Source organism: Hyla sarda, chromosome 1 (genome assembly GCF_029499605.1).
Source record: "Hyla sarda isolate aHylSar1 chromosome 1, aHylSar1.hap1, whole genome shotgun sequence".
Taxonomy (NCBI): Eukaryota; Metazoa; Chordata; class Amphibia; order Anura; family Hylidae; genus Hyla; species Hyla sarda.
The window spans coordinates 445499780-445525809 of NC_079189.1; the positions used below are offsets into that span (position 1 = coordinate 445499780).

Genomic DNA, 26030 nt, shown 5'->3' on the forward strand with positions numbered 1-26030 from the left:
CCCGCAGTGGAGATCCCGGGGTCCCCAGCAGCGGGACCCCAGCGATCTGACATCTTATCCCCTATCCTTTGGATAGGGGATAAGATGTCTAGGGGCGGAGTACCCCTTTAAGGGTAGGGGCCAGTGGTGCGATTTTTGAGTGAGGCTATTGCACAAGCAGTCATATACCTGACCCCTACATACAGAATTGCCTCGTATTCATGGTTTGCCCCTGAACAATAAGGAAACGAGACTTAACAATGGACAACAGACGCGGACACAAGTGTCAACAAGGACTTTGTTTAAAAAAAAATGGTAACAAAAAAAAAAAATAACTTTGTATCACTAAATAGACTTTTCGATCTTCTCCCCTAAGAAACACAATGGGGATGGGGGGGGCAAAGGACAGCAGTGAGGGGTTCTGGTTACTGATAGACAGGAAAGCTGGACAATCACCAAAATGGAGACACTAAGTGCTATACGTTACTCTAGAGCAGTGGTCTCAAACGGTGGCCCTCTAGATGTTGCCAAAACTTCAACTCCCAGCATGCCCGGACAGCCGTTGGCCACAGCTTGAGACCACTGCTCCAGATGTTGCTCTACCACGTTACAGGACAACTGATGTCCACTGCAGGAGACCACACCAGATGGTGCGGCGCAAGGAACCTCCGGTAGGCGAGAGGAACCCTCCATTTACTGCTTTTGTTTCTGCTAGAATGACGTGAATAGAAGACCCGGTGACCCAGTTTATCTCACTCACTCACTCACTCACTCTGAATTCACACAGGTCTGTTCACACTGTTACTGTACTTGCATCTCCCTGCAGCAGTCTATAAACGGGGATGCGCGCGATAGGTGACGTCATCACAGTCCTGAGCTGCGTACGTGATGACTTCTCCAATCGCGCGCATCACCGCAAGGAAGTCTCGTTATAGACTGCTGCAGGGAGATGTAACTACAGTAACAGTGTGAGCGGACCTGTGTGAATTCTTCCGGCATTTAACGCTGCTTGCCCGAAGCAGGGCTAAATGCCTGAAGAAATCACCTGCCCGGCATCCGGAACTGCTTGTCCCTGCCGTCGGGCGATAGGAATTCCACATCCCTGACCTATACAGTGGGAACAGCGACACAACAACATCTTGGCGGCAGAAAAAAAAAAAATCAACAAAATAGTCCCTCCAGAGGAGGGAAAACAAGAGTGGCTGAGGGGAAAACTCAAGTACAGACCCATGCCAAGCACCCAGATCCCCATACCCCCTGTGGAAGGGGAATGGCAAAGCGCACCAGGCACAGGAGGAGCAGGGAAATGCTGCCGGACAGCCACGGAACAAGTAATGAGAGGACGGAGCCCCCAGGCCCTAATGGCAACCCAACTCAGGTGGAGGAGCCACCTTGTGTTCCAAGAGGGATCGGAATCCTGTACACTGGAGCTGGAAAAAACTACCAGACGTGTTGAGAGCCATTCCAGACAGTGACGAGTAGGTGCCTGAGCCACCTCAGATCGAAACCCGGGGAAACACCCCTGGAGGCATTGGGAGGAGCTGAACTGACTGTCGCCCCAGCAGGCCACATGTTAGAACAGAAGTGCTCAACCGCTGCAGAACTACGGAAACAAAATCACCGGGAGACCAGAGGCACACCCCACCGAACAAAAAGGAAAGTGGGGGGCTCCACACCTACAGGGGGGTCCTAGCATATATAGGAACTCAGAGATGGGCACCCTGCAATAGCAGTGGGGTACTAAGACTGCAGACACAAAAAGAAACCAGACATCCAAGGGACCAGCAGAAAGGGAGGTATGCCTCTAGCAGACCAACAGTGCAACCTAAGAAAGAAGAACAGAGTGATGCTGCTGTTGCTGAGAGAGACCCTGTGACCTGCAGAAAAAAGCCCACACCCCATCTCCTATGGTGTCAGACACCAAGGCCGCAGACGCAGACTCAGGAGATGAAGAATGAATGTGGAGCTGGAAAATGCAGACACACTGTGACTGAAAGGAAGAAAAGGTCCCAAGAACCCACAGGTACACACTCTGCGGAACAACACCTGGAAGAGAGAAACCGGACTGCAGCTGTGGCAGAAATGGGAGAGGTAACTAGGTGGATTAGAACACCATGCAGACACAGTCTGGCTATGTGGCAAAGGGACCAAGGCCACACCGGGTCCCACATACGGAAACACATAGTGGAATGAGATACCAGCCTGCAAACAGAGAAGCAGGCATGCAGAGAGGGAACTGGCCAAATAGGTAACCCTTTTAAAGCAGTATGTGGTGCATTGTATAAGGCCCATGGGGCAACATGAGGTGACTCACTCGAAAACTACATCATGGCAGTGGGTAACCTGAACTACCACCCACGGGGTGAAAGTTTATGGTAGGTGACCCGAAGTAGTAGTAAGCCCTGTGGAAAACCATCTGGCCGGCAGGTAAAGGATTCCTGAGCAACCAGGGGCACTCCATTCAAACTCCCACAGAAAGCGGGGTACTAGAGTGCGTCCCATCCAACGGGCAACCTGGTGGTGTAGAAAACCCAACAGACAAAGGATTATCCGACTGGTAGCAATCCCTTATACCTGTAGGGACCATACTGCAGGTCCCTCAACCAGCCGTGGAGTACGGGAAACCTGGCTATGTCTGCGGTAGACAACAATCTGGATGAACAAGAACACCCCCAGGGGTTTGGTGAAAAGGGAACAGTCAGACAAGTGATAACTGTGCCCCTTCGGCATAGGTGGGAGGGCGCGGAGGCTGAGAAACCCCGCCCCCTGGGAGATAGAGGGAGGCAGAGGAGCCGTGGAATGCATCCCCGACATCCCGCATAGTGTCCATGGGACACCCTGGGTCAGTTCTACGTATACCGCGCACAACAGTGGGGTACCGGAACTCCAGCCACCGATACAACAGCCGTGAGATGTGTGACAGGCAGTGTAGTAAACCACACAGACCGCAGTTTGGCTTAATGGGATGGAGCCATAATGGACAGTGAGTCATTCCGTCGGAAACCTCGCACAGCAGTGAGGTACCGTAAGTCCAGTCACAGATACACCAGCCAGTGATGTGTGACAGGTGGAATAGAAAACCATGCAGGCCACTTTCTGGCTTACTGGTATGAGTCCAGAGAAGACCATTAGCCATTTCGTCGGCACCCCTCCCAGTAGTAAGGTACCGGAGCTCCAGCCGCAGATCAGCCGCTTGATGTATGACAGGCGGCGTAGGAAACCATGCAGACCCCTGTCTGGCTTACTGGTATGGGCCCGTAGTGGACAACGAGATATAGGGTCAGAAGGACATATTGGGTCAGTTCTTCATATATCGCACCCAGCAGTGGGGTATCGGAACTCAAGCCACAGATACATCAGCCCCGTGACAAGCGGCAGAAGAAAACCATGCAGACCACTGTCTGACTTACCGGTATGGGTCCGTAGTAGACAGAGGCCTAGGGTCCGTAGGACACACTGGGTCAGTTCAACGTATACCGCACCCAGCAGTGGGGTATCGGAACTCCAGCCAAAGATACATCAGTCGTTTGAGGTATGACCGACAGTGTAGGAGACCATGCAGACCACTGTCTGGCTTACTGGTATGGGTCCCACAGTAGACAACGGGACACTCCGTCGGACACCTCACACAATAGTGAGGTACCGGAACTCCAGCCACAGACACATCAGCCGCATGACAGATGGCAGAGGAGACCATGCAGACCACTGTCTGGCTTACTGGTATGGGTCTATAGCAGACAACAGGATACTCCATCGGACCCCTCACACAGTAGTGAGGTACCGGAGTGCCCGCCGCGGACGCGGCAGCCGTGAGATGAGAGACAGGCGAAACCACTGTTTGGCATAGTGACATCAGGTCCACTAGATGCGGTAGCCTGTGGAAAAGAAAGGGAATCAGAGTATGACATATCAAGAACACCCCATAATGGGTGGCCGGCAGACATGACAGAAGAGGAACCTCAAAAGAGACCTGAGTGTCTGCCAGGAATGCAAAGAGCTTGCACATGGTATGGCCCTCAGTGGTAGCGGAGAACAGATTGCCTGAATATATCCCTGTTAGTTTCCAAGGGACCGTGAATCATATATATATATATTATATATATATATATATATATATATATATATATATATATATATATATATATATATATATATATTTATATATATATATATATATATATATATATATATATATATATATATATATATATATATATTGACCTGCCTTCATATACTCACCTAGGGAAATCTTCAGGCAGCTTTTTAGTCACCTGCATCACGTCATGCTGCAACAGAAGGACGAGCAGGGAAATAGGGGGACCCTAGTTACAACCCCAGGCGGCTGGCCGTTGGCGGGAAGGGGTTAAAGGTGCATAGTTTTATGACCTGTGCCCCTAAGCCGCATAAGGGGGAACAGGTAGCGCCATGCTCCTGAACCCCCACCTGAAAAAGGAAACAAAAGGGAGTAAAGAATCTAACTAAACAGCCCTTTCTAGAAATTAATAAAATAAGTGTGCCAGCTGACACTAGCTAAAACTGATTACTTCACTGCAGGTGGGCAGGTATATCCTGCCAGGGAGGAGCCGACTTTTGTCCTAGTGTCTGCGCCTCCTAGTAACAAGAGCATATACCCATCAGTAAGGTGTCCCCCAATGAATAGCAACCGAGAAAGAGCTGTCACGATAACTCAACATCAATCATGCTAAAATAAAAAATTTTCTCATAACCCCCACTAGCCCCTTAGGCAATGTTTACACGTTGCAATGTCCCCACAGAAAATCTCTGTGCAAACATTCTGGAAACAATGTGCTGTCTTATAGACGGCAATGCATTCCATGCTGAATCCGCAGAAAGAATGGACAGGTTAATTCTTTCTGCGGACACGGAAATCAGAATTTCTGTGCCAGAAACATCTGGTGCGGTAATTCCAGCATGTGCACAGCGCAGCAAAATCCCACTGAATTCAACGGGACTCTGCTACAGCGGAATCTCCGTGCAGAATCCCAAGTGGAATTCCACACGGAAATGCCGACGTGTGAACATAGGCTAAAAGCGTTACTGTAGTTAGAAACAACTTTTTTTCTTTTAATACTTCCTTAAAAACTAAGCATTTTCCTAATATACATTTATATTAGCTACATTTCTATGGCTACACCTTAATAAAATGGGAATGGTTGATGATATTAACTTCCTGTTTGTGGCCCATAATGTGGTGGTGCACCATCTTGTTTACATTATGGGTGTCAGGCCCGAGCATTCCTAAATGAACAGTTTCTTGGAAAGTGGATTGGTCATTGTGGGCCAGTTGAATGGCCCCCAAGGTCTCCCGATCTGACTCCCTTAGACTTTTATCTTTGGGGTCATCTGAAGGCAATTGTCTATGTCTTGTGAAATTCCCAATAAGTTTGATGTGTCACATGACCCTCTAGTGGCAAAAGCATATACCCATCAGTTAGGTGTCCCCCAATGAAGAGCGAACAAGAAAACAAAAGTTGGATTCAAAATGGCCGCCATCATCACCACCCATCTTGAAAAGTTTCCCCCCTCACATATACTAATGTGCCACAAACAGGAAGTTAATATCACCAACCATTCCCATTTTATTAAGGTGTATCCATATAAATGGCCCACCCTGTACTTTGCCAAAATATGTAAGCATGGGAGGGGATCTAATATAAAGTTCAGTATTTTATTTCAGGTTTTATTTGTGTTTGTCAAAAGTGTGGAAATAGTCATAGCAGTTGAAATGTTTACTAACATCTAGAAAAGTACAAATCACTTACCTTCCATGGATCATATTCTAATGCACGCAGTACAAGTGATGCAGTCTGATACTGCAATGCTTCACATGCATAAGAAGAATGTCCAGAACGGGGATCCACCAGATCTGGATGATTACAGATTCTCTGAAGTTGTGTTAGGACGTGAAGAACACTTACAAAATGTCCCCCCTTCAGGGAATCCTGTGTTCTGCAAAATATAAACCATAGCTTGAGTGCACAATATAGACAGAAAGTAGTCAATCAATCAGTGGTGGGTGGGCAGTCCAGGAATTAGTCGTTCTGCAGTCCCAGCAAATACTTTTTCAAAAAAACTATGCAACAAAAAGATTAAAAAAGGAAGACTGCACCTAAATCATGATCTCAGCAGGTTTATACTGCGCTTTCTGGTGACAAATTTAAATTAAAAAGGTATTATCTTGAACAGATTAAGACATCTGCATGCTAGATATCACAGTTACTGAAGCCAGCGGTCCAATGTCCGTCGAGTATTATGCGCAGATCCCATTAATTATAATTGGGACAATCTGCTGGCCATCCAATGGTGACAGGAGGTGTGACTTCCAATGCACAATTGTGTCTCTCCACACTCCATGTCAAATCGGACAGGAGAGTCTGGTGGAACACCCCTTTAAAGTGATACCACCAAACTGAGCAGGTTGTTTTTTTTGAAGGCCTTTCGCTATAAACTGCCTGACATTCAGTGTCTGTATTTTACAGGGTCCCAAGAGTCTGAGCACCACCAATTAGTTTTTTTTAGCCCCCGGAAATAATAAGGTTCCTTATGACAAGTTTATATAAAAGAAAAAAAAAAACATAACAGTTCCACCAACAGGACAAATGTAACCACTTTAAATCTGAAGTGAAAATAAACACACACAAAATACTGCAATACACAAACATTACTGAATGTAACTGCAATCCTACAGAAATGTTCTTACCCTGGTTGCATCATTACATCCTCATACATTGTCTTTTGCCGATTTGAGAGTTGACACTTCAAAACATGTTCAGACTTTTTCTTCAGCTGCCTCTCCACATCTCTCTTGGTCCGACGCAAAATAAATGGCTGCGCAGACTGTAAAAATCATACCAATGTTCAAGCACAAAGCAAACATGTCAGAATTCAAGCAAGCTTCAGAACAGTGGCCATATATGCCTCATGCCTTCCAGGAAGAGCTGTAAATTTATAAGTGGTTTCCAGACAAACAAGTTCAGCAAAAAATCTAAAATAAAGTGTGGTTTAGGTCAGGCAAATGTGGGTTACTTTGTTTATTTTTTAACCCCTTAAGGACCAAGACAATTAGGTCTGAACGCCCCTTAAAGACCAGGCCTGTTTTTTCAAATCGGGGATGCCTGACATTATTAGGCTAGGTTCAGACTACGGAATCTCTGGGCAGAAAATTTCCGCCCGGAGATTCTGAGTGCGGCAAGCGGATTTTCCATTCACAAATTCCGAACTGTGAATTAGTGAACGGAAGCCCATTCACTACACTATGCATTTTTTAACAAGCAGAATTTCCGCCTGCAATTTCAAAGCAGAATTGCAGACGGAAATTCCGTAGTCTGAACCTAGCCTTAGAGAATAACTCTGGTAACGTTTTTCCAATCACGATAATTATGACATTTTATTTGTCATAAGTTGTCCTTCATGTACATAGTAAAAGAAAGCCGATATCATTTACAATGCAAAAAATCATGGCATAAAAAAAAAAATTTTTTTTGCTATTTTAACACTAATAGGTTGCATATATTTATACTTTGACCAAATAGTTTATGAAACTTATACTATTTCTTTTGTTTTTAATTAACATTTTAAATTAATTAGAAGCCTAACAATTTAACTTGAAATTTTGAAAAGTACATTTTTTTTTATATGCTATGCAAGGTTTGCAGAAATTTGAAGGTGGTAGAACATACCACCCACCCAAAATTACCCCCTTTTAAAAACTAGACCCCTCAAGGTATTTGCTAGGGGGTACAGTGAGTATATTAACAAAATAGTTTTTTGGCAGCAATTATTACAAAGTCAGTGTTAAAAAATTTTACATTTCCTTTTTTTCACAAATGCATTGGCATTTTTGAGAAATTTTTTGTACATCACTTCTGATATTGAAAGAAATGGTGAGACCCAAAAAGAAGAGGAGCACCATTTGGCTTTCAGGATATCATTATACAAATTATAGGCTGCACTTCATCTTGCAAAGCATTGTAGCTGTCAGAACAATACTGCACAGCCAGAAATGCCCCCGTTTTCGAATTTACACCCCTAAAGTATTCACCTAGGGCAAAAGTGAGTATGTTGAGCCCTTATTGTGTGGCTAGAATCATTTCAGTCAGTGGAAAAAAATAGCAATTGGCTTTTTTTTTTTTCCCACAAAATCTTTATGGGACATCATTTTGGTAAGTCACTTTTGAAATGGAGGAAAGGAAATGCCCCCATATTATCACCCTGCTCGTCCCGGGCAGGGTAGTACCCCTACTTAGGCGATATCTGTTTGCCTGACCGCCTGGTAGGACCAAGAAGGAGAGGAGCCCCCTTTGGCTTTCAGGGCATCATTATAGACCCCACCCCATACCTGCAAAGGATTAGAGCTGTCAGAACAACACCATACCCCTTCAAGTGTATTGGCTGGACCAGGGACCGTTCTGATCTGTCCTTGGTCAACTAACAGTGATGTGCGGCTGTCTGTCATAGTTGAAGTTCCTGATGGATATATCCATCATGTTGTGGGAATAAGCACACACTCATGGCGAATATAATCATCACTGGGTTAAAAAAAAATATTTTAAAAAATCTTTAAAAAACTGGTTTATTTTGTTTCAGTATAGGTGTCCGTTGTCATGTCAAAAAGGGGATGCCAATGTATACTGTAGCAGTTTCATTCAGAAACGAATGGAGCTGCTAAAGTATAGGTCAGCATCACTTTTATTGACATGATGCTGATGGATACCTCTAACATACCGTTGAAATGCAGCATGAAAGGGATGCAGTGTAGGGTCAGATAGAGCGCATCTGCAGCAAATTTTTATACCGTGGATGCCCCCGGCAGTCACAAGGGCGAGATCACTGCTGTGGCTGGGTAGCTGAGTGTGTCCGCCATGACTGACGGCGGGAAATCCACCGCTATAAGTGGACACACAAAGCTACCCAGCCGCAGCAGGGAGCTCATTATTGTGACAGATGGCGGGCATCTGCAGCATGTAATATGCTGCGGATAGGCGCCGTGCAATTCTACACATTATGCATTTTTATTTTTCATTCTTAATATCTATTTAATAAATGGGTTTTTTTTCACACTTCTTGTTCTTACCTTTTTATATTTATTTAATATTTTTTATACTTTTTTTTAATGCTTTGGAATACTTCGTATTCCAAAGCATTGCAGTTATATGCTGCGTGCCCCGTCTGTCCTGGTAACTAGCAGCACCCTGCAATAGTTGCGGGCTGCTACAGTAGAGAGACAAAGGGAGCCCCTCTCCCTATGTCAAAACTCCTTACAGCTTCAGAACGCGGCTGTAAGGGTTAAACTGCCGGGACCAAAGTTTACTTCGGTCCTGGCAGTGCGACATGGTCCCGTCCTGGTGCGGGAACTTGCATCCTGCCTGGACTTGTATACACGTCCATGGTCGTTAACGTGTTAAAGAAAAAACTTTGAGATTTATCAAAACCTGTGCAGAAGAAAAAGGAGATTTTTGTTTACCTACCGTAAAATCTCTCTTTCTCGAAGGATCCATTGGGGGACATAGACCGTGGGTGTATGCTGCTGTCTCTAGGAGGTGTGACACTATGGTAATAAAAAAAATTCGGCTCCTCCCAGCAGGATATACCCGGCTTCAGGCCCTGAGGTAATCAGTTTAAGTTCCAGAGCAATAGGAGAGGACCAACAGGTCAAAGAAAACCCAAACTGTCCGAGGACCAGAAGAGAAAAACATAACTGAACACCCCCTCGGACAGAGAACCAAAGGAAACCCCCAAAAAAAGGGCGGGAGCTGTGTCCCCCAATGGATTCTTCGAGAAAGAGATTTTACGGTAAGTAAACAAAAATCTCCTTTTCTCTATCGGCTCCATTGGGGGACACAGACCGTGGGACGTACCAAAGCCGTCCCTTGGGTGGGCAGATAAGCAGTCAGGCAGACGGCCGTTTCACTGCCGCCTGCAACAGTTTACGGCCCAGACTAGCATCAGCCGATGCGAAGGTATGAACTCGAGAAAGTGTGCAAAGACGACCAGGTAGCCGCCTTGCAAATCTGCGAGGCCGAGGCTCTATTCTGGAGAGCCCAGGATGCCCCAACAGAACGGGTAGAATGAGCCACAACCCTGAGAGGAGGAATCTTCCCCTTACAGCGATAGGCTTCCGAAATTGCGGACCGGATCCACCGAGAAATGGTGGCCTTGGAAGCAGACTGTCCCCTACGACGAGCTTCTGTAAGGACGAAAAAGGAATCACACTGACTAAACGAAGAAGTGATTGAGAGATAAGACCGAACAGCCCGAACTACATCCAGCTTGTGTAGTAAGAGCTCCAAAGGATGAGAAGGAGCAGGACAAAAAGACGGGAGGACAATGTCCTCATTGAGATGAAAGGCCGAAACCACCTTAGGCAAAAAGGAAGGATCTGGCCGGAAAACAACCTTGTCCTGGTGGATCACCAGAAACGGAGAATGGCAGGAGAGAGCTGCCAATTCAGACACCCTCAGGATGGAGGCGAAAGCAACAAGAAACTCCCCTTTCCAAGAAAGGAGGTGAAGAGGAGCTCAAAGGTTTCACCCTGGAGGGCACTCAGAACCAGATTCAAGTCCCAAGGGGGAAGAGGGTGACCGATAAGGAGGAACAGCATGCGCCACTCCATGAAGGAAGGTCCGGACATGAGAATTAGAAGCCAGAGGCCGCTGGAAAAGAATAGCAAGGGCCGAAACCTGACCTTTAAGGGAACTGGGAGACAACCCCAGTTCCAAACCAGACTGCAAAAAGGAGAGAAGACGGGGAACCGAGAAGGTTACAGGGGATAAGTCCTGAGCTTCACACCAATGAAAATAAGACCGCCAAGTACGGTGGTAAATTTTTGCGAAGGAGGGCTTACGAGCCCTGAGCATTGTGTGAATGACTTGGGAAGAGAACCCGCGGGCCCTCAAAACCGCGGTCTCAACCGCCACGCTGTCAAATGCAGCGACTGTAAATTGGGGTGGCAAGGAAGACCCTGAGAGAGCAGGTCCGGACGGAGCGGAAGGCTCAGTGGAGCGTCGTCCAGGAGCCTGACTACGTTGGCGTACCACGACCTTCGGGGCCAATCTGGAGCTACCAGAATGGCGGGGACGCCCTCTGTTTTGAGCTTCCTCAGAGCCCTGGGAAGGAGTGGAAGGGGAGGGAACAGACAGAGGTGGGGCAACCCCGCCCAAGGAAACACTAGGGCGCCACGGCAGAGCCTGAGGGTCCCTGGACTTGCTTTCCGCCCAGAAGAGAATCCTGGTCACCTCGGCAGTGGCTGCCGAGCAGCGAGTGCCGCCTTGTCGATTTATGTATGCCACGGCCGTGGCGTTGTCCGACTGGACGCGGACAGGACTGAAGCCAGGACTCCCAATGAAGAAGACAAAGAAGAATCGTCCGTAATTCCAATACGTTCATCGGAAGAAGGGTCCCTCGGGGAGACCAGAGTCCCTAAATCGTCCAATCCCTGACACGCCGCCCCAGCCCGACAGGATGGCATCCGTTGTAACTACCTGCCAGTGAAGGGGAAGAAATGACCGCCCTGCTTGTGAAGGGAAAGAAATCACCGCCCTTGGAGAAGAAGGGGGCAGAGCCACCAGAGCAGAGACTGACGGACCCAGCGAGGGAGAACAATCTGACGATCGAGGGACAGAGGAGACCTGTCCCATCGAGATAAAATCGCCAGTTGAAGGGGGCGGTAGAGAAACTGGGCAAGGGGTACGGCCTCCATAGTTGCCACCATCTGACCCAAGTGCGGATGGGGACTGACATGGGTCCCAAAGGAGCGGACCCCGACAGAAGTGCCAGACGTTTGTACGGCGGGAGGTAAATTCGGCAGAGGCCCTGTCGAGGCGAAGTCCCAAGAAGGTTATAGACTGGGTAGGACGGAGGACTGACTTGTCCCAATTGACCATCCACCCGAAGCGATCCAGAGTGTGGAGAGTGACGTCCACATTCTCCAGAGTCTGGGCTCTGGTTGGAGCCTTGATGAGAAGGTCGTCCAGGTAGGGTATCACCGAGCATCCCCTCGACCGTAACAGGCCCATCACTGGCGCAAGGATCTTGGTAAATACCCGAGGAGCAGAGGCCAGACTGAAGGGGAGGGCTACGAAATGAAGATGCCCCTCCGGAACCGCAAAGCGGAGGTACCGATAATGGCCTGGAAATATTGGTACATGGAGGTAGGTATCCTTGATGTCCACCGATGAAAGAAACTCCCCTTGTTTCATGGACGCCACCACCGAACGGAGAGATTCCATTCGGAAGTGACGGAAGAGAAGATGACGGTTGAGACGCTTGAGGTCTAGGATTGGTCGCACAGAACAGTCCTTCTTGGGAACCACAAAAAGATTAGAATAGCAACCTCGGAACCTGGTGGAACGAGAACGATAACCCTCTGGAGAAGCAGAGACTAGAGCGCCTCTCGAAATTGCTTCGCTAGAGAAGGCGACCGAGGGCCCCGGGATTGAAAAAAGTGATCCCCCGGAAGGGAGGCGAATTCTATTCGGTAACCGTTGGACACCACGTCCCTGACCCAAGGTCCAGATGTCTCGAAAAAGTAAGAGACGACCTCCCACCTGAGAAAAAAGCCGCGGGTGGGGGCCCACTTCATGCCGAAGTGGGTTTGCGGTTGCCTGATTTGGGCGCAAAACGGTCGTACCGGTTGGGGTCCGACTTCCAAGACTGGCGCGCCCGGAACAAGGGAGCCTTCCTCTCCCGCGAAGGCGCCTGCCCGGACCCTTTGCTGGAGCCAAAGGTCCAAAAGGACCGAAAGGAAGAGGACTTCCTTTGGGAAGTAGGGTGAGCCTTATTTTGAGGCAACAAGGAACTCTTACCACCCGTCGCCTCAGAGATAATCTCATCAAGGCGCTTGCCGAAAGGACGGCCACCCGTAAAAGGAAGCACAGTGAGAGACCTTTTGGAAGCGGCATCCGCATTCCAAGCTTTAAGCCACATAGAGCGGCGAAGAGCCACTAGGTGACCCACAGCAAAGGCAGGACAACGGCTGACAGCCTGGAAGCTGCGCAGAGGAAGTCCCCAGATTTAGAGCATTGGAGAGCCAGGACAGATAGATCCTCTGGGGGGGATCCCGCTAAGATATCCTGATGGAGCTCTTTGCAGCACTCCGACAGGGCCATGCCCATGTCGAGGCGAAGATGGGAAGAAGAGACGAGCCAGCTGCTTCAGAGGCAAACTTCGCTAAGGATTCTACCTTCTTGTCCGTGGAATCCTTGAAGGCAGCGGCATCTGCCAGAGGCAGTGTAGTCGCCTTAGAGATCCAGGAGATTGGTGGATCCACAGAGGGAGGGAAAACCACCTAGGTGAAAAAGGCCTTGTCAAATGGATAACGTTCTTGAATCGTCTTGATTCCCGGGAACCTCTTGTCTGGATGTTTCCATGCAGATTCCAGAATGTCGTCAAAGTCAGCCTGAGAGCTGAACCTTTGAGGTGCTGGCTTCGCACGATGAAAGGATACTCCTGGATTGACATCCGAAGATCCTGGGTCCTCCAAGTGAAAGGTGTCTCTTATGGCTGTCACCAATGAGTACACCGTTTCAACTGAATCCGAGCGGTCCTCTGAGTCAGATGCCGGCTTGGAAGCCTCGTCCGCCAGTTCACCAGGAGAATGTAAACGAGTAGAGGCAGTCCTGGAGGGGGGGCGACCCTGACCGGGTAAGCGGCTCTAGCGTGGCAGAGCGGTGACTCCTAGAACGTCCTCTTGAGGAGCGACGTTTGTGCCTAGATGATGGGGGGGAACGGGACCCACAAGGGGAACGCCCACTTCTATCTGAAGACTCAATGGAAGAGTCAGACAAGGCACCCCTAGTACGCTTGTGAGAGTGTGAAGTATGTGGAGACTAGGAGCGGGCCCTCTCAGAGGCCCTGCGCAGGGAAGACCCCTTCAAGGCGGACACCACTTCAAGGGAGGCCTCAGCCACCGAACGGGAGACTTGGGTCAAGTCAGCCATATACCGGGTCAGGGAAGAAACCAAGGCTGGTGGAGCGGCTGAATCCACCGGAACCGAAATGGCACCAGGGGTACTAGGGGGTCTGGGAGAGCAGTGGAGCAGGCAGGGCAAGTGGGCTCAGCAGAGCCAGGCATCTTGGTATTACAGTGCCTACAGGCAAAATAAATCACTGACGTTCCAGGATACTGTTTAAAAGGGAGGAACAGCTCTGGGTACTGACATAATGAGAAAAAAAGACAGGGACTTTCTCACCCTAGTCTGTGACCCTAGGCAGCTGCAGAGAGGAGAACTCGGCTCCATGCAGCTAGAGTGTCAGCCAATAGGGAGAGAGGGGCGTGCCCGAAGCAGAGGCACTAACTAATAGGCCCCTCCTAACTGAAATTCACGCCCACGGCACTGATTGGAGGCTACTTCGCGCCTCTGAAGAGCTCCGAACGCGCTGTGAGCGGAGCTATGAACTGCAGAGAAGAAGCAGTAATGGCGCCCCCTCCTTGTCCCGAGCGCACATGTCAGCCGCATATGCGCTCGGGGGAACAGAGAGGGCGGCCTGTACGCCGGCAGAGACTGCCGGAGAAAATGAAAGTAAGCTGGCGCTGAGAGCGCCCGGCCCGTACCAGCGCCGCGGCTGTCAGCCGCATATAAGGCGCTGCATGAGAAGTGAAAATGAGCCGGCGCTGAGAGCCTCCAGCCCGAACCAGTGCCGCGGCTGTCAGCCGCATATAAGGCGCCGGCGGAGAAGAGAGAGTAAGCCGGCGCTTAGAGAGCCCGGTCTGTACCAGTGCCGAGGCTAACAGCCGCATATAAGGCACAGCACACACACACATACAGTGAAAAGCACACAGACACACATACAGTGAAGTGCCCCATAAAATTACATGCCCCCTGAAATGCCACTGCTCCACATGCCCCCTGAAATGCCACTGCTCCCCAGAATAAAAATCCAGCCCCTGTATAAGCCAGCCCCATAACCTGAAAGGTGGGCCAAAAACAGAGGGTCTCCAGAGGTTGCAAGTCCGTACCTAAGGAGAAAAGGGGGGGAAAGTACTTACCTCAGTCAGAAGAACGTACCTAATGGAGTCTTCAGTGAAGTCTTGAGTCAGCTTTAGTTACCTGCATCACGCCTGGCTGCTATGCGCGAGCGAGGAAATAGGGGGACCCGGACCCGTGAGGTACCAACCCAGGCGCTTACCGTTGGCGAGGGGGGGGTGAACAGCTCATATACGCAATGTCTGTGCCCCCTCACTCGCAATGGGGAAACAGGGAACCGGAGTCCCTGAGTCCCCACCTGAAAACAGAAAAGAAAAAGTAATTTAAAAAATCTAACACGTCCCTATACTAGGAAAACAAAAAATCAGAAGACCTGGTCTGGAGAATTCCAGACCATGTCCACCTCCTTAGACACTAAGCTTAAATTGATTACCTCAGGGCCTGAAGGCGGGTATATCCTGCTGGGAGGAGACGACTTTTTTTTAATTACCATAGTGTCACACCTCCTAGAGACAGCAGCATACACCCACGGTCTTTGTCCCCCCAATGGAGCCGATAGAGAAAGTGGTGCAGATTGCTTCCTTCATTTTTAAATAGGCCTGTGAAGAATGAAAGAAGAAATCTTATTGGTTGCTATAGGCAACTGCACCACTCTTCCTCTACCCAGGTTTTGATAAATCTGTGCCCTTGTGTCCGGAAAACCCTTTTAATCAGGAATGAACAGTTCCTGTTTTCCTGGTAAGGTTATTGGTGAGACAGCTGGAACTGGGGACATAAAAATGGTACATGATGGTACAGCAGCATCAAAAATTGCAGTTTTAACCCCAAAACCCTAGGCCATTAACAATCTGTGTAAATGCATGTGGCTGGACGCTTGTGTTGCCTAACTTTGGTAAAATTTTGCATGTATCTACTAATGCCTCCTTCTCACTGGCTCTGAGAACACAGGTGCCTACATATACACCCCCACCAAACCTGTATGTCTCAGAACTGATCTCAGGAGGAAAGTTACAAACAACCATATATGAAGGGAGTATTTTATTTAATAACATAATTGTATTCAATCCCACTAAACATTTACATTCAAAATTATTTGAAATGTAAAGGCTAAATAAAAAAGTAACAAAGTTTTGCTTACTCGATGTAATCTTATTGATATAGTGTGTCTGTATTCCTGGTCTTGATCACTACCCTCTTTAACTGGAAAATCTAAGTATTGCCTTGACAAGCCTGGAATGAGAAAGTGCACCATGGTCCACAGGTCCTTCCATGTGTGTGGTAACGGAGTGTCCCTTAGAAGTAACCTTCGTTGGCTGCAAATAAAAGCAAACTCAAATAAACCTGAGACTGGGCAGAAGATTTCAAAGCATTAACAACTCTCTAACAGATGCGCGATTCGATTTCCATCAGGACAAACCTTGGTAGATTGAAGATGGCTTCCCAATGCTTCTCGGTCACATTGCGAAGTTGATGAACTTCATCCAAGACCAAATATTTCCATCTCATCTTCATGAATGCCTGAAGTCCCTTGAACAGCTGCTTATAGGATGTGATGCAGACATGAAAGTTGTTGGGCTCATCCCATCGCTAAAAAAAGGGAAGAAATGACGGACAGCAGTTACAGATGACAAAACACTAACATGGCAAATTACCTTATTGTTCATGAAATAGCTTAGTGTACACCAAAATGCTTTTTACAATTGAAATCCTAGTTAAAAGGGAGAGTTTTGCCACTCTAAACCCCATCCAATGCAAAAAAACAAACATTTTTCATCACCATTACATACAACTAGAGATGAGCGAACTTACAGTAAATTCTATTCGTCACAAACTTCTCGGCTCGGCAGTTGATGACTTTTCCTGCATAAATTAGTTCAGCTTTCAGGTGCTCCGTGGTCTGGAAAAGGTGGATACAGTCCTAGGAGACTCTTTCCTAGGAATGTATCCACCTTTTCCAGCCCACTGGAGCACCTGAAGGCTGAACTAATTTACGCAGGAAAAGTCATCAACTGCCGAGCCGAGAAGTTCGTGACGAATCGAGTTTACTGTAAGTTCGCTCATCTCTACATACAACATATTTTACCTGTCGCTTTCTCCTGAGCTCTCTTTGGCTCCCAAAATACAGAAGAAGTTTAAGCGATGGACACCAGCGTTTGAGTTCCAACTCCCATTTTAAAACATTGCAACTTCGTACAACAATCAGGTGAGGACCCCACAGTCCTAAATAAGAAAACAGGGATTTTTAAAGGGATAAAAGGAAATGTCAGACATCTACCAATAAAACTAAACAAGATTCAGTTCTCACCTTCACTACTAGCCAGATGTGCCAACAATGCAATAACCTGGACATTTTTTCCAAGTCCTGCTTCATCTGCTAGAATTCCATTGAGATTCTTCTTGTATTGTCGTGCCAACCAGTCCAATCCGATCATCTGATAATCCCGAAGTTTCCCATGAAGTAATGGTGGTGGAGAGGTTTTTACCTATGCAATGCACACATTTTAGTTTTTAGAAAAATGCATTGGAAACAAAAAGGAATTATTGTACTGTACTACTTTAAAGGGGTATTCCAGGCAAAACCCTTTTTTATATATATCAACTGGCTCCAGAAAGTTAAACAGATTTGTAAATTACTTCTATTAAAAAATCTTAATCCTTCCAATAGTTTTTAGCTTCTGAAGTTTTCTGTCTAACTGCTCAATGATGATGTCACGTCCTGGGACGTGAGTCATCAGGAAGCAGTTAGACAGAAAACAACAACTCTATTTTTAATAGAAATAATTTACAAATCTGTTTAACTTTCCGGAGCAAGTTGATATATAAAAAAAAAGTTTTGGCCTGGAATACCCCTTTAAAGATTGACCTGAAAAACAAAACAAGAACAAAACTAAGTACTTACAGTTCCAGAGATGCGTGAGCTGCCGCGAGGAAGTAACAGTTCTGCTGCAGCAGCCACCTCTGCAATGTCACGATTCGGTTTCCTTGCACCCATATGGGCAGCATTGCCTCCATCCACAGTCAGCAGAGAGTCGATAAGAACTACCAGCTTTTGTGTGTCATAGTCTGAACAGAAATTACATTTTTAGATGTTTAAAATATTTTGGCTTTTCAGGCAAATTTTTTTTCTTTTGCATCAGAATCATAAGCACAACTTGCCGCGGCTCTCCCGGTCAGGAGGCATGTCGGCCTCAGCATGACGTTGCGGCCGACACGCCTTCATGTATCTCTATGGGAGAGGCGGGGAGGCAGAATGGTCTCAGAATCAGGCAGAAGATTGGCAGCATTGGGGGCAGCATTGGGGGGCTGAAAGAATCTAAACAAGAACTGCAGCAGGACCTGCAGGGGACCTTGGGAAGGCAAGTATTTATTTCCTACAGCCCCAGCATTATATTAATTTTTGGGGGATAATGAAATAGCCCTTTGAGCTTGAATTAAAATGCACCTGTCACTTTAAAAAACATTTCACAAGTCAACAGATTTTTAACTGTTGGGGTCTGAGTGTTCAGATCCCAATTCATTGTTGAAACTAGTGTGGAAATAGCATGGCTGACAGAGACAATTCCATAGACATGTATTGTATCACTGAGTGCTCTTGTCCCAGCTAGTTCTAACTATCAGTCATGGTCTGTACACTCTAACCCGACAGATCAGGACTTTTAAAACATTCCTACAACATGTAAAAAGTTTTTCTCTAAAAGTGACAGTGCCCATTTAAATATTGACTGACAAATCTATTTCATTTTCTTCTAAAAAACAAATGTCTTTTGTAATTTAAGTTACATTAACATAATGTATGTGCAAAACATAGAAGAAATCCTACCTTTAGGCTTTAAAATAGTCCCCATGGTTGCTGGATCCTAAAGACAAACAAACAAGTGACTGTCACGACTTGGGTTTACACATTGTGGTTTAGTTTATGGTTCATCAATTTACCCAGGCTTTTAAAATTGATGGCCTGTCCTAAGGAAAGGCCATCAATATTCGATCGGTAGAGGTCCAACTGCCAGCACCCCTGTCGATCAAGTAAAATTCTGGAAACTTATTTATCACCGGCTACTAAAAGTGGTTTACGTACACTATACTTAATTTCTCAGTCGCCTCATTGGGGGACACAGAAACCATGGGTATTATGCTGCTGCTATTAGGAGGCTGACACTAGGCAAAAAAAGAAGTCGGCTCCTCCCAGCAGGATATACCTGCCCACTAGCACTGAGCTAATGAGTTTTAGCTTAGTGTCAGTAGGAGGCCAACACAGGTCTGGAGCTCTCCAGACCTGGTCTTATTTCTGTCTAAAGTTTAGTTTTTCTTTCCTTTGTTGTTTTCTCTAGTGTGGGGTGACTGGAGCATGGTGCCGCTGGATGGAGGTGCAGTTAACCATTCCCCGCCAACAACCAGCGCCTGGCGGTGTACCCTGGGTCCGGTTCCCCCTTCTGCCAGTTTGCCAGCTGAGCTGGCTTAAGGCAGGTAGCCCTAGCTGGTCGAAGACTTCGTAGGGGAGTATGCAATGCTGGGGGGGTCTGGGGTTTAGATCCCACCAAGGATGACTTATGCATAGATGTTCTCTGCATGTTTGCACGGGTAGTGACATTAAGCCTGTTCCCTTCTCTACAAGTGGATATGCTGTCTGCACTGCGTGTGCGTGTTAACCGTTGTACATTGGACCCTCTAAACCATCCATGGTAGTTAGGTAGTCTGCCGCAGTTGCTGTCCCGGTACTCCCACTGTGAGTTGACCAATGTCCCATGGACCCTCCACACCATCCATGGCGGTTGAGTCTTCTGCCGCAGCTGCTGTCCCAGTACTCCCACTGTGAGTGCGAGTTGCCCGATTTACCATAGACCCTCTACACCATCCATACATGTCGGAGTCATCTGTCGCAACTGCTGTTCTGGTACTCCCACTGTGAGTGTGAGATGACCGATGTACCATGGACCTTCTACACCTTCCATAGCAGTTGGGTCCTCTGTCGCAGCTACTATTTCATTACTCCACTATGAGTGAGAGCTGACCGTTGTACAATGGACCCACCATCCATAGAGGTTGCTTTGCTTTGCAGGTGCTAATTCGAGACTCCCTGTGAGTGAGAGTTGACCGATGTACAAGGGCCCTCTACACCAACCTTAGAGGTTACGACGTTGGCCGAGTCCATGGTTGCAGTTTCTGTACCCTCCTATCTGTCAGAGTTGACAGTTGTTCTTCTGCCCTCTACCATGCCCTTAGAGGACTTGATATCTGCCACATACACGGCGACAGTCCTGGTGCACCACGGCATGCAGGCGCTGTCAGGAGGGTGCCCTTCCAGGCACCCAGGTTTCCCCAACATCCATGGGAGTGTGCTTTCCACCACAGTTGTGACTGAATTCAGGACCCTGCTTCTCATGGGAGACAACCAAACACTGTGTCGCTGCGAGTGCAATGCACCTTCTATAGCAGCAGCGTGTGATGTCACATGGTTTGCGGTCGGACCGGTTTTTAGTTCAAGGGATCTGGTGGTGACCTTGCGTATTCTCAGGGCGCTCTCTGATTTGGCACCCACCTCCCCCCCCCCATTTCCTGCTGTAGTTTTCTCAGTACAGGGTCGCTGGTGGGGATCCTGCTCTGGCCAATACAGCCGTTTCTTCTCCCTCCATTTGGGTGGAGTTGTTTGCTGTGTCTCTGCCATTGCTGGGGTACGGTCATGTCCAGAGTTTCAACTCTGGCCCGTCCGGTGTTTACATTCCCCACCCACAGGGAGAAATGGTTCATTGGAGAGAGCACTGGTCTTGTAAACCAGGGGTTGTGAGGTCAATCCTCACTGTGGCTGAATTGAATATCAAACATTCTGAAACAAGGGAAGTGCTTTAGTGGGCTAAGTAGGACTTCAGCTCCGACTACTCTATTCGTCTCATCTTTCCTTCTATGGTGGTATTAGTGGTCCAGCTACGCACTGCTGTTACCTCCTATGGGATGCTCAGACCATCTTGACACCCCCATGATGTTGGGGTGGCGTTTCTTAGGGTTCCACTATTTCATGGGGTGGTATTTCTCCTCCTTTTATAAGTGGAGTGCTGTCAGTCTTCTCTACTTCCTCCTGTGACTGGCTCAGCCATCTCGTTTAACCCTTCCGCTTCCAGTTTGGGTGTAGCGTAGTGGGTATCTTATCAAGATTCATCCTTTGCGCTCCCCCTTCTTCTGAGGGGGTTGTACGGCTCCTGCACTTGCCTTTGCAGCTGTTGCCCTCCAACCTCCCTGTGTCAGAGGGTCCCTTTATTTCACTCATGCCCTCGATTTCCCCCGTCTTTTGACAGGGTTCTGCTAGATAAGGCTTAGTTGTGGCTGTCGCCGTCCTAGCCTTATTTTCCTGGCCGCAATTCTCCCCTAGGTTGGGTCACTCTTCTCTGGCGGCCCCGGAGTCGTTCTGGTCCCTCTCCCTTGGTCTTTTGCCTTTTCAGGCTTTCCTTGCCTTGGGCTCCGGAGTGGTTGTTCCTGGAGCTTCCACCATCCTGGGAGTTTGTTTCCGGCCTTGGCAAGGTTCCGGTCCTACTCTTCTCCGCAGCAGCGATCTTTGCTCTCCGCTCCATGTCCTGCCCCAGTCTGGGTGCACAGCTGGAGTGTTCGCTCTGGCTAGACTCCAGGGTCCCTCCTTTTCTGCCTGGACTTGGGTTCCTCCGTTTCTCTGGGCAGCGACTCCAGTGTTTTGGATGGCTCCACTCCTTTCCTCCGTTATATTTGCGTTCCTCCTTCTCCCTCTGGAGTGGGAAGGGCCCGGATCGTAGGGTCACGAGGTAAGGGGGCTTGGTTGCCCAGTCTGGCTGTTTCGTGCATCTCCATGTGCAGGGTCCCCTTTGTCGCATGTTATTTTCCACTTTCGTGGCTATTCGGAGTACTCGAGTTTTCCTCCACCAGGCTTTGAGCGGAGTGGCCTAGGATTGAGGATTTGATTTAAAACCCTCGGTTCGGGTGTTCGGCGGGTGCATCTTGCTCTAGCCTTCCTTCTGGCCGTTTTCTTCAGGCGCTCGGGACTGTTCATGAGTTTTGTTTCTTTTTCGTCCCATTCTAGCGGCTCTTGTATCCGCCTTCTGAGTCTTTCCTTCTTGCTGAGCGTGCTTAGCTGTTTTTCTATTGTTCTCTCCTTTCAGCCTCTGTCCTACAGTTGAGTTTGCCTTCTGTCATTGCTCTCCTTCATGCCTCCCCAGCATGTTTCTCTTCTGGAAGTGGCGTTTCCTCGCCATGTTTGTCTTGCTTCGCTGAATCTCTGCATTAGAGCTTCTCTTATCTCTCTTCTGTGTTAGGCCAGGCCTCTGTTGTTCTTTTCATCTCGGGTGTTTTCTGCTCTCCTGGCAGGCCAGGTTTGGCCCAGCAGGCCTCCGAGGCGGCCATTTGTTGTTCCTCTGGTCGGCTGTCGGACCACAGTTCTCTGCTCAGTTGCTTCCTTGTGGGTCCTGTCTTGCCCCTCTCATGTTTTGCGGGGGCTGCCAGGTGGTTGGTAGGCGGTTTTCAGTTTCCTCTGAGCCTCGACCACTTTCTTGGGTGACTGGACTCTGGCCTGAACTTCCCTTATTTGGCGGTTGTTTTTCCCACCCCAGGGACTGCTTTGTGACGTCCCATGGTTTCTGTGTCCCCCAATGAGGCGACAGAGAAAAGGAGATTTTTTTTTTGTACTCACCGTAAAATCTCTTTCTCATAGCCTTCATTGGGGGACACAGCACCCATCCATTTACGGTTCCTGGTTGAGTTGTTTGTTGCCTGTTATTGTTTTCTGGTGTCCTTCGGACATTTTCTCTTTTTGTGGTTTGGCTTATGCTACTGCTTTGTGACACAACTAATTAGCTCAGTGCTGGTGGGCGGGTATATCCTGCTGGGAGGAGCAGACTTCTTTTTTTGCCTAGTGTCAGCAGCACAATACCCATGGTCTCTGTGTCCCCCAATGAAGGCTACGAGAAAGATTTTACGGCGAGTACAAAAAATCTCCTTTTAACAAAGTCAACTCTTACCAATTCAAATGCAAAAGATGGGTAAAGCAACACATTCTCATTGATACAGATATCATGTGGACCAGACTTTATACATGCTATACAGGTTTATTTGTCTACTTAAGATGTCTGGACTGATAATAGAATGTCAGAAACTGACCTCTGTAACTTAAAGTATGTTTCTTTGAACTCTTTAATGAGGTGTAGTGGTCACATCACATCTATATTTTATTCAGATAAACACTGTTGTGACTGGTAATAAGAGAGTGCTGCTTTAGTGTGACTCTGCTATAGAACATTGATCAAATACTGCTATATCAACCTTACTTGCATGTGTGCAATAGTGAAAATATATGTTTGTATGCAAGTTGGCTCTCTAGTTGAAATAGCTACTCTGTAAGCCCTAGTTCTGCCTGTACAGAGCTAATATGCATCCAATATATGACACTATCTTTACAGGACAGAAAGCAAAACCAAACATCCACTCACACTCATGGATATAGAGGGCCAGGGTTTTTATACAACAAAAACATCTTAAAAATGCAACCTGTTTTTACCTGTTATGTCACTTACCAAATGCGTGTTCATTTTGACTGGTAACTCTGTCTTTTTGACTTCCTGGTCTAAAAATAAGGATGGGAAAGAACAATTTCCTTCCTTAAATGTTCTAAGTAACGCTCACAAAGAAAGAAAATTGGAGGTATTTTAAACATAATATAATATATTTGTATATAAAACAGGTAAGCTTTGTATACTGAAAGACATTTCTAATAATGGCTGTAAAGTGAATGTCCAGCTGATTATGTCCAGGATTCTATGCAAATTAGTAAATTTTTATAGGGTTCACTGTTAAATAATATTTTGTCTACACCAAATTACCCCTTTAAGATATATTAACACGAGGGAATTTTAATAGTTAAAAATTGTAATCATTTTACCTTTTTGTGTTTGATGTGCTATATGGAAGACTTTCTTCCTCTTCTGCTGCAACTGCACCTGAAGTTTTATCTCCACTACCTAAAAAATATGGAAATACAAGACACTCTTAGGCTATGTTCACACGTCAAAATTTCTGCATAAAGATGCAAAATTTCCAGCCAAAAGATGCAGACGTTGATTTACGCATGCAGAATTAATGCGAAAATTTCACAGGAATAACTGTGGAATCTGCACAAATTACACATTTTGCGGAGAAAAAAAAAAAAAAAAAGCCTCATTCACATCAACGGGCTTCCACATCTGAATTCCGCATTAATTTAGTAAAGGAACTTTCTTTATGCGGAATGCAGAATTTCCGCGGCAGAAAGACTGATGTGGAAATTCTGCAGTATGAACGGGACTGCAGAATCCCATTAAAGTTCATAAGGCTGTAAACACATGCAGAAATCCGCACAGAAAAGAGTTGTTTGACTGGCTTTTTCAGTATGAAATACTGAAAATTTTCTAATGAAAGCAATTGCAAAACCTATTGGTTTTGCATGCTTTACAACATATCAAACATTTTTGTATCCGACAGTGCCCATTTAAGGAAAATCTTGGCATTTTCCTCCCATAGAAGACTGTGGGATTGAAAAAATGCCATGGGGTTTTAACTTTGGCGTTTTTGCCAGAATTTTTTATAATTTTTTGGCGATCCAAAAAAGTGATGGAGAATTTCGTAGGGTACCATTAAAGAAAATAAAAAAGACACAGCAGTGATGGATAAAAAGGAGATTTTTGTTTACTTACCGTAAAATCTCTTTCTCGAAGGATCCATTGGGGGACACAGACCGTGGGTGTATGCTGCTGTCTCTAGGAGGTGTGACACAATGGTAATAAAAAAAGTCGGCTCCTCCAAGCAGGATATACCCGCCTTCAGGCTCTGAGCTAATCAGTTTAAGTTCCAGAGCAATAGGAGGAGACCAACAGGTCAAAGAAAAAGCCAAAACTGTCCGAGAACCAGAAGAAAAAACATAACTGAACACACCCTCGGACAGAGAACCAAAGGAAAATCCCAAAAAGGGCGGGAGCTGTGTCCCCCAATGGATTCTTCGAGAAAGGGATTTTTTACGGCAAGTAAACAAAAATGTCCTTTTCTCTATCGGCTCCATTGGGGGACACAGACCATGGGACGTACCAAAGCAGTGCCTTGGGTGGGCAGATAAGCAGTCAGCCAATCCACTGCCGCCTGCAACACTTTACGACCCAGACTAGCATCAGCCGATGCGTAAGTATGAACTTGGTAAAACCTCGAGAAAGTGTGCAAAGACGACCAGGTAGCCACCTTGCAAATCTGCGAGGCCGAAGCTCTATTCTGGAGAGCCCAGGATGCCCCAACAGAACGGGTAGAATGAGCCACAACCCTGAAAGGAGGAATCTTCCCCTTACAGCGATAGGCTTCCGAAATGGCGGACCGAATCCACCGAGAAATAGTGGCCTTGGAAGCAGGTTGTCCCTTGCGATGATCTTCCGTAAGGACAAAAAAGGAATCACACTGACGAAACGAAGAAGTGATGGAGAGATAAGACCGAACAGCCCGAACTACATCCAGCTTGTGTAGTAAGCGCTCCTTAGGATGAGAAGGAGCAGGACAAAAGGACGGGAGGACAATGTCCTCATTGAGATGAAAGGCCGAGACCACCTTAGGTAAAAAGGAAGGATATGGCCGGAAAACAACCTTGTCCTGGTGGATCACCAGGAACGGAGAACGGCAGGAAAGAGCTGCCAATTCAGACACCCTCCGAAAGAGGTGATAGCAACAGGAAACACCACTTTCCAAGAAAGGAGGTGAAGAGACACCTCTCTAAGGGGCTCAAAGGGTGCACCCTGGAGGGCACTCAGAACCAAATTCAAGTCCCAAGGGGGAGATGGTGACCGATAAGGAGGAACAGCGTGCTCCACTCCTTGAAGGAAGGTCCGGACATGAGAATTAGAAGCCAGGGGCCGCTGGAAAAGAACAGCAAGGGCCGAAACCTGACCTTTAAGTGAACTGAGAGACAACCCCAGTTCCAACCTCGACTGCAAAAAGGAGAGAAGACGGGGAACCAAGAAGGTTACCGGGGAGAAGTCCTGAGCTTCACACCAACGAAAATAAGACCGCCAAGTACGGTGGTAAATTCTTGCGGAGGAGGGCTTATGAGCCTTGAGCATGGTGTGAATGACATGGGAAGAGAAC

General features: G+C 47.3%; 1 protein-coding gene across 7 annotated transcripts in view; it reads right to left on the minus strand.

Moving 5' to 3' along the window:
* LOC130283558 (E1A-binding protein p400-like) overlaps positions 1–26030 on the minus strand; it is a 184641-nt gene that overhangs the window by 113866 nt on the left and 44745 nt on the right. For all 7 annotated transcript variants that reach the window (XM_056533179.1, XM_056533174.1, XM_056533178.1 and 4 more), the window contains exons 9-18: positions 23815–23893; positions 23450–23499; positions 18745–18781; positions 17824–17987; positions 17230–17407; positions 17008–17144; positions 16342–16511; positions 16063–16237; positions 6701–6837; positions 5763–5949 (exon numbers count right to left, since the gene is read on the minus strand). In XM_056533179.1, the coding sequence (XP_056389154.1) occupies positions 5763–5949; positions 6701–6837; positions 16063–16237; positions 16342–16511; positions 17008–17144; positions 17230–17407; positions 17824–17987; positions 18745–18781; positions 23450–23499; positions 23815–23893 (1314 nt within the window). The remainder of the gene's footprint in view (positions 1–5762; positions 5950–6700; positions 6838–16062; positions 16238–16341; positions 16512–17007; positions 17145–17229; positions 17408–17823; positions 17988–18744; positions 18782–23449; positions 23500–23814; positions 23894–26030) is intronic.